The sequence below is a fragment of the Physeter macrocephalus genome, chromosome 19, assembly GCF_002837175.3.
Source record: "Physeter macrocephalus isolate SW-GA chromosome 19, ASM283717v5, whole genome shotgun sequence".
NCBI classification, from domain to species: domain Eukaryota; kingdom Metazoa; phylum Chordata; class Mammalia; order Artiodactyla; family Physeteridae; genus Physeter; species Physeter macrocephalus.
Window position 1 is genome coordinate 60,177,775 of NC_041232.1, and position 9,232 is coordinate 60,187,006.

Here is a 9,232-nt window from a genome sequence, read left to right on the forward strand (position 1 = left end):
AGCACCACCTGGACCACCTGAATCACAGGCTCTGAGGGCAGGGTCTTTAGAGAAATTATCCAGGGGATTTTGTCCCTAACTCTGTATTATGGTCATTTTTCAAATACACACAAACAGCTGAAAAAGCAAGACGATCACCCAGGTACCCACCACCAACATTCAACACTTACTAACATTTTGCCCTATTAGCTTAATGCACAAGTGTGTGTAGATGTTTATGTGTGTGTGTGTGTGTTTGGCTGAACCATTGAGAGTAAACTGCAGACATCACAGTACTTTACCCTTAAATACCACAGCTGTGTCTCCTGACAAGAGCATTCTCCTCCGTAACCTCAAGGCCATTATCACATTTGAGAAAATTAACAATTATTCAATAATATCATCGTACAGCCCACATTCATATTTCCCCAACTGTCCTTCTTTAGCTTGTTGTTTCCAACCAGGGTCCAGTCGACTCCAGGTGATTTTTAGGCCAGATAGGTTGGAGACTCCCTCCGAGTCAGGCTGACTTGTAAGGGTGCTGGCTGCCAAGCCGGTGGCCCTGCCTGCGGCGTCTGCACTCTGGAATAGGGCTTCCTGCGCGCTGAAGCAGCAGCATCCCTCTCTGCTGCAGGGTTTTGGACACAGAGATGCACCGTGGGGAAGCACAGTTCAGGAGGGACAGGCATAGCTCCTCTAACAACTTGCTCACGGTGCCCAGGCAGCCTCCTGCTCAGCCTCCGGATAAAGCAGCTGCTAGGGGGAGAAGGGGAAGGTGGTGAGGGGGCTGCACTTGACCATCATCAGACCCCCTGGGCTCACCCCGGAGCGTGGGAGTCCTTCCCAACTCTCCCCGCTCAGAGCACCCAGATGCCATCGGTGGCAGGCAAGGACCAAGCCACAGGCAGCAGGCTCGGTCAGCACAGTGTCCTGGGCCTGAGAAGTGACCTAGGAGATGTGGTGTTTTGGAGACAGGACTTGACAGTGTGGTGCAGGGCAGAGTGTTCTGCGGACATGAGAGGGGCTTCTGACACCCTGCAGCTTCCCTCTTTTCCCAGCCGCCCACCAGGCTGCTCCTGGAGGTGACCAGCAGGAGGAAGGGCGACTACTGCCCAGGTGCCTGCCCAGATCCACCAAGAGCCTAGCACACCTTCCCTGCCCTCAAGGAGCTAATATCCTAAATTTTAAATTGAGATGTAGCTCCATGAGAACCGTCCATGAGATAATATACAATGAAGGTAGGCCTGCCTTGGGACAGAAATGACACTGAGTGGGGCTGAGTTTTTACATATATACATATGCCCCCTCACCAGACTGGATGACAGAGCCAGGTGAAGGCAGGGCTCAGCCAGCCACAGGGCCTTCAGGCCACGGACCTTACAGACCATGAGTTGGGGTCCTGAGCTTTCTTTGTCCCACCTCCAGCCTGGCACTTAGGTCCAGTTCCATGCCCTCCACAACAATACCCCTCATTTTCTGGGGGCCCCTGTGATCGTCAAAGTTCCTTCCCTTCCATGATCCCGGGTAGTTCTCACTAAAAACCCAGGAGACAGGCAAGGCTGCAATTATCCTCATTTTAAAATGAGGTAAAAGTCTCAGGGAGGAAAGTGACCTGGCCAGGGTCACACGTGTTTGTGACAGAACAGCTCTGGTCCCAGCTCCTTCCACACGCATGCCTCCTTCTCCTTCCCAGGTTCTCACATGTCTTTCCTCCTCTCCTGTGCTTCCTCTTTGTCATAGTTTATGAGCTAAAGGGAGAAAACACGGTCTGCCAATACAAGGATACAGAATTATTTGGGATTGGAACTCTCTGGTTTTCCAGGGTTTGGGCCCCCAGACCTTCTCTGTCCCCAAGTCCCACATGCCAGTGAACTCAGAGGGGTCCCAGGGCTAAAGATTTCCCCGAGAGAGCCCCTGTGGACACACTCACCTCCATACTCCACCAGAGGCTGCTGGCTGTGACCTCAGGTGGAGGAGGAGAGAGATGGGGTGGGGAAGGGGAAGGGGGGAGGAAGAGGAAGTGAAGGGAGGGAAGGTAGAGAGAGGGGCCTTAAGAAAGATTAAGGAGGACGTGTCAGGGAGCAGGTCAACTAGAGCAGGCTGAGAGAGTCCAAGGTAAGTCTGGTCCAAGCCACAAATTTAGGCCATTATTAAAATATGGTGTCCAGGAGAGAGGCCAGGTTGGCCCCTCTGACCAACAGACGGGGAATGTGGGTCTGTATCCTAAAAGGGTTTAGGCTAGCAAAGGAAGACCAAGAGGGAAGAGGGCTGTCTTCAGAAGAGAAGCAGGTTTTGGAGGAAGATCTTGGTTCCCTATCCTTCGGTGAAGGATTCTCATTTGCCCCATGGTGACATGGACCACTTTGGAGCTGCATTTCTTTGGGCATTTCCCAGCAAGGAAGCCCACCTGTCTAGAGACAGGTAACCTGATTCCTACACTAGTAGGAGGTGGGACAACTTGCCTCTAAGCCACTTTCCAAAATCCTGTGATTCTGTCTGGAGAAGGAAGCCAAACCCAGACAAGGGTGCAAGGGTTGGGGAGACACACAGGGCGCAGTCCCAGGGAAATCCCAAACTGATGTAATCCCAAATCAAATGTGCGGGCCCTCTCACCATACTTTGGCCCATTCAAGATGTGTCTTAATGTAATGGAAATGAACACTAAGGAAGAAGTCCCTAGCATTCCAACATGAAGTGATTTCTGGAGCAGACTGTGACCAAGCTCAGCTTGCAGTGACCTCCCTGGCAGCTTGGCTGCCCTCCCAGAGGCGCCCTGCCCCCACCCAGGAACTCAGGCAGTGGAAGCCTTTGTGCAGCTTCATGTACCTTCTCCTACTAGGATCACAAGAACATTACAGACCTCAAGGCTCTCCTGAACTCTCTGGGGTCACCAGGTGGTCCCCGTCTATGCCAATTCTTAAACCCCCAAGTTTTAAGTTCTCTTTGCAACTAGAGGCCTCACCCGTTTTGGTGAAATGTCACAGAATATAGATTCTACCCATTACAAGCTTTCTAATTTCACATTTTTCTCTTTGTGATTTTTGGATGAAAAGACCTGCCAACCAACTTGCCAAAAATGAGATGTCTACCACACACGTAAATTAAATTTGAATCTAGTTTATTTGCAGAATTTTACTTAACTAATTCTCATTTCTTCCTGTGTCTCATCACTATATAAAAACTCATCCTTTGTACAAGCAAGTAGAATGCCAACAATGAATAAGAAGTGAATATTGCACATTTAATGACCAAAATAACTTGTGGTTTTTAAAGGCCACACTAGGCATGTGGGTAGGAAAAAAGAGTTGAACACATTTAAGAAGTATTTGCTGCTACTTGAGTGATTTAAGCCATTGAAAGAAAAATAAACCCTAAACCTCAGTGCTCGGGAGACATTACATCAGTACATTAAAAAATAAAGTTATAATGAACAACATTCCTTAGTGGTTTCATTACCCCGAAATAGGGTCAGTAGTTTTTTTTTCAAGTTATTGTCATCAGAAATCAGGAACCTATCTAGACTGAAGGAAACTTCAACTACCGCTTCTATAGGACACATGATGCCTCTATAATGTGAGAGGGTCACCACGGACCAGGATCCTCACAGACCAGGACAAGGTCAGTATTAGTGCCTGGCTGGCTGCCAAGAACTTTACCCAGCACAACCCAGATGCAAATGGAAGATGACAGGAGGGAACTTTTTTTTAAAGCACCGTGCTTATTTTCAGCATTATACTCTCCACTTTGCTTAATAAGACAAAGTTAAACTAAGCAGAAAATTTTTCAGCTCAAGAAAAAATTTTACTAGCTCAGAATAAGGTGTAAAGTTGGTCCAAAATGCAGAGCAGACAGTTTTGAAGGATAAGTGCAAAGTGCCTTATTGTTAGACCTGCAACTGACGATAAACCGAACCCTGGAGCTTGACTCACCACTGATTGAATGTGCCATCCAGAGGGCACAGCTGCTGAGAGCTGATGCTGCCCACATGTCCAGGGGAGCAAGCTTTGCTGTGTGATCCACACTAGTGTGGCCAACCCCCAAAGCAGAGACCAGGCTGTGGGCACATAACCTAAGGAGGCACACTCTCTCGGAACCTGCAGACGAGTGCCACCTTACATGTGTGCCCTGGGTGCCTCATTTGTTTTACCCAAGTCCTGACCCTACTATTTCTGGGCATGGCCCTTTTCTAATAACATGGGCTAATTTGGGCAGTTTTCCCAAAGGGCAGCCCTGGCAGACATCATGGGGGCAAAGGACTAACTAAAGGCACTAGGCATCTCGTTTGATGAAAGCTGAGGGCTGGGTGGACGGGCAGGGTCAGAGGTGTGATGAGGTATGAAAATTTCCAAAGGTCTGAAGGTCTGTCAGGAGGCGGCAGGAGAACAGCTCCAGCAGAACTACGACCAGCGTTACCAGGAGGCCAGTTTTAGCCCAGTATAAAGCAGAACTACAACCAAGCTCACCAATGGCCACCGGGGCTTGTCCATGAGGGGCGGGACTAACGGCCACAGGAAAGGGCAGAGGAGAGGCTGGAGGATCAGGGCTGGGACCCCTGCTGAGGGGGAGATGGGACCAGATGAGCGTTCATGCCTCTACTGACTTCAAAAGTCATGATTCTATAACATTTGCTTCGTGCTCCAGAAATTATTCATTTCAGGTTTAAAAATCCAATAGAGGGACTTCCCTGGTGGTGCTGTGGTTAAGAATCCGCCTGCCAATGCAGTGGACACGGGTTCGAGCCCTGGCCCAGGAAGATCCCACATGCCGGGCTAATTTGGGCAGTTTTCCCAAAGGGCAGCCCTGGCAGACATCATGGGGGCAAAGGACTAACTAAAGGCACTAGGCATCTCGTTTGATGAAAGCTGAGGGCTGGGTGGACGGGCAGGGTCAGAGGTGTGATGAGGTATGAAAATTTCCAAAGGTCTGAAGGTCTGTCAGGAGGCGGCAGGAGAACAGCTCCAGCAGAACTACGACCAGCGTTACCAGGAGGCCAGTTTTAGCCCAGTATAAAGCAGAACTACAACCAAGCTCACCAATGGCCACCGGGGCTTGTCCATGAGGGGCGGGACTAACGGCCACAGGAAAGGGCAGAGGAGAGGCTGGAGGATCAGGGCTGGGACCCCTGCTGAGGGGGAGATGGGACCAGATGAGCGTTCATGCCTCTACTGACTTCAAAAGTCATGATTCTATAACATTTGCTTCGTGCTCCAGAAATTATTCATTTCAGGTTTAAAAATCCAATAGAGGGACTTCCCTGGTGGTGCTGTGGTTAAGAATCCGCCTGCCAATGCAGTGGACACGGGTTCGAGCCCTGGCCCAGGAAGATCCCACATGCCGCAGAGCAACTAAGCCCGTGCGCCACAACTACTGAGCCTGTGCTCTAGAGACCGTGTGCCGCAACTACTGAGCCCGTGCTCCGCAACAAGAGAAGCCTCCGCAATGAGAAGGCCACGCACCGCAACAAAGAGTAGCCCCCACTCGCCACAACTAGAGAAAGACCGTGCGTGGCAATGAAGACCCAACGCAGCCAAAAATTAATTAATTAAGTTTAAAAAATTCAATAGAAAACTGTGTCTCGCCTTCACTCGAAAGGAAGAAAGGGCATGGACACTCTCACCTGCACAACGTGGATACACTGACTGGGAGGAAGGGGGTTGGCACTTGGTTAAAGAGAGGGTGGGCTGCTCAGGGGTCTTCATTTTCTGGACCCAGCTTCCTCCACCTCAAAGAACTGAGAGACTCAGGCAACCGCGAGGAGGCAGACGTGACTGTGCCAACAGGCTGATCCTGAAACCACCAGCGACGCATGCCAGGAGCTTCAGGAACATGGAGGGTGGGCCCCGGCCCCATTAGGCTGAGCGGACGCGTCCGCGGGACCTCCCTCCCTGGCGTCTGTGCCTGCAGCTTTCTGCAGGGTTAGGGAGGGGAGCCAGGAGACCAGGGGGTCGAGTGCGCCTCTCTGGCCCATCCTGTGTGAACTGCAGAAAGGAGAGTGGAGAAGAGAAGAGGTGCTTTTCGTCAAGCCCAGGAAGCTGCTCTGCATCCCCATCTGAACCGGAAGCCACTGCTGGCCACGTATGGGGAAAGTCTGCACTAGTGCACCTTCAACGCCGCTCCGGCACATAGGTGCCTTGGTCTTACTGACCCAGGTATCAACATGCAGCACTGGTAACTGTCTCTGAAACAGCCCCTGCGCTCTCTGGAGGTCACTATTTTGCCAACAAAAGCTCATTATTCCTGAAAGCCAGTGGGCAGACCGGTCTATTCTTTCCCAGGAGGCTACAGCAACATTGCCACCTTCTGAACTTAGTGTCGTTAAAGCAATTTCTTAGCCCAGAGCCTCTCACAGGAACCTATGTGGTGAGTAAACCTTCCACTGTTAAGCGTGAGAGGAAGTACTTTTACCGACCATCTCTGATAATCAAGTTACAGTGTCAAAAAAAACAGATGACATCAGGCATAAAAAAATCTGCATCAACTTTAACTGAAATACTTTACAAGATAGTGTGATATCCCTAAAAATCGGATTCTTACCAGCTACAACCAAAGATTGATTTATTTTTTATAATTTTTACAGAGCAAATACATTATAAATATTATAAACCTTCAAAAATTAAGATTAAACATAATTTTCTTTAAATGTATGTACTGTCACTCAAAAATTTCATTCTAGGATACCAATAATTACATCCTCCTCAAAGAAAACAGCACACAGAATATTTCCTGTCATAAAATCTCTGTTGCCAAATCAGCCATGGAACTGTCCACAGCTTCTAAAACGTGTAACAAGCAAAGCTCTGAGATGCGTCCCTCGGAGATGGACACTTAGTGGCCTACAGAGCTTGGAGGCTAACAGAGATGATCTTTACCAGAGCATTTCCGTGGGGCAGAACTGTTCTGTCCAACTAAAAAGATTCAAAGTAAAGAACAGCTCCTACACACTTCCAAATGTTGGGGAAGGCACCCCAAAACGATATTTGTTAAGAGATTATCACTCGGTTAATCTATACCCCAATCCCCTTGCTAAAAGCTCTCAGTGACTAAGACATTTTTAGGTAAATAACCTCGGGCTATAGATAGCCTGCAAACAAAAGACACGTTATGCCAGCTGGACAAACAAATCAATTTTGAGCCAAAAGAATTATGAATATGATGACAGAAGTCAAGGTGCGAATTCCGGGGGGTGGTGGGGGACATGACAAGAGCAAGCAGATGGCAGCAAAACACAGCAACATTGCAGACAGGCTTTGGTAAAGAACGAACTGTTAACAACAGAAGGCACGTGACGATTAAAAAAAAAGCCAAATTTCAGTTAAGTCTCCTGACCTGACCCAGTTTCCACCGACCAGTGTTTCAGCAGGTTTGCTAGCTTCATTTGTTTAAATCTGCAGAGATAAAACAAGCAGGAAACAGAGAGTCAAGTTCTCTGTCTCTCTCTCAACAGCAGGACCTTCAGATATCAAACTTGCTGTCTGGAAAGAGCTGCAAATTTACATGTCTACAGGGGCCAAATAAGACGTGAATGAAGGAGCGGGCTGGGGTATGACCAAAGGGAATGTACGTCTACAGTGCACTGGAGAGAGAAAGCCCTGTCTACACTCTCAGCCATGGAGATCAAACAAAACACATCGGTGCACGACATGCTCCCCACAGACCGCCAGCACGTGCCCCCAATGTAGACAAATGGCTCCTTCTCTATGAGGACACATGGCTGGATGGAAATGGACTTGTCACCATCTCTGCTGTCCACTATAATCAGGATCAAGTGGTCACATTTTAGACAACGACTCACTTTGATTCAGCATTCTCATCTCGCTTCTGAGAGAAAAATATAATAATTTAAGCTGGTATATTTCCCCCCATTTGAGAAATGCAGAAATTTTCAAAGTTTTTTTACTATGAAGGAACACAATTGGGATTCAAAAGTGAGGGTTCAACATGGTTCCCAAAGTAGTTATATCTGGCACAGGAGCCTTGACATTTAAACGAAACAGGAAAAGACAGAAGTGGAGACATACGAAAGCACCCCACCTGGGGTCTCACGAGATGACTGGATATTCGGCAACTGAGAGTGGCTCTCTATCCAAGGAGAACTTCGTAAGTTCTCTTGTTGGATGAACAGAAAAATTACAAAGTCCCTGGAACATTTTAAGAGCTAAGGAAACACACACATACACATGTGCACACGCACAACAATTATCTAGTGCTCACCAACTTGCATCTCAGTCAACTAATTCATTGGCCAAACTGCAGTGAAACTGAGCAAAGTTATTTGTGCAACAGCAAAGTTAAATGTAAACATAAACAGCAACAGGTTTATCAAGAGCCTCAGTGTTACTATCGTATGTTGTCCAAATAATGCACTTCTGGATAGAGACAGTTCACAAGAAGAGCCAGGAAGCTTTTCCCATCTTGGAGGCAATGGCCAGGACGCTTTATAAATTGTGCGGCTTGCAATATCTGATCCTGGTATTCAACGTACTGCTTACTTGATGTCAAGGATTCAAGAGCATTCAGAGCCTAAAAGACATGGAAGACAAGAGGGTTAACCACATGTTTGCGTATAACATGATCCCCGCAGGCGCAGCACACCTGCCGACGTCATCTGGTGCAACTGTGAGCCTCCAGGGAAGCCTCCAGAACTGGAACTAGATGTCTCAAAGGCAGGCACTGATCAACCACAAGCAGAAGGAGGCCGGCAACCCAAGCTTCTCTGGCGTCTGCCGCCTTCCACATCCAGTCTTCCCTCTTCCTGGCCTCTGCTGTTTCCCAACCCCTCCCCGCAGAGTGCCACTGCTGCAGCCAGGCTGTCTTCCTGCTTTGTCCTCCTTGCCCCAGTGCCAGCGCTGCAGCCCTCCCCGCCAGATCATCTACTGCCTCTCTTCCTGGAGACTCAACCGGAAACCATGGGCATCAGCTTTAATTTGCTGTTGGGTTTGCTCGCAGATTACAAAGTAGTGTCGTACTAAACCGTGTAACTAGATGAAATTCAGAAGAAACCAGTGGTTAAGTGCTGCTGAGGGTGAATGATAAGGTTGTTCTACCAGCCAACAAACACAACGGACAGATCAAGTTCCTCTGGCTTCCGCCCAACAGAACTGACATATTCCCATGCTTCTCTTCGGGAATAAAGAAAGGAAAACATTCTTTACTTCCATAATTTTATTTTATTTTATTTACTTTTTTTTTTTTTTTTTTTTTTTTTTTGCGGAGCACAGGCTCCGGACGTGCAGGCTCAGCAGCCATAGCTCAC

The 9,232-nt window shown here is 48.4% G+C and overlaps 1 protein-coding gene across 1 annotated transcript in view; it reads right to left on the reverse strand.

Annotated features, from left to right (window-relative positions):
- Positions 1–4,753: 4,753 nt before the first annotated feature.
- The window catches only part of EPG5 (ectopic P-granules 5 autophagy tethering factor), a 161,641-nt gene continuing 157,162 nt past the window's right edge, over positions 4,754–9,232 (reverse strand). Inside the window, exon 44 of the mRNA XM_024132235.3 lies at positions 4,754–8,499. Within this exon, the coding sequence (XP_023988003.1) occupies positions 8,317–8,499 (183 nt within the window). The 3' untranslated portion in view covers positions 4,754–8,316. The remainder of the gene's footprint in view (positions 8,500–9,232) is intronic.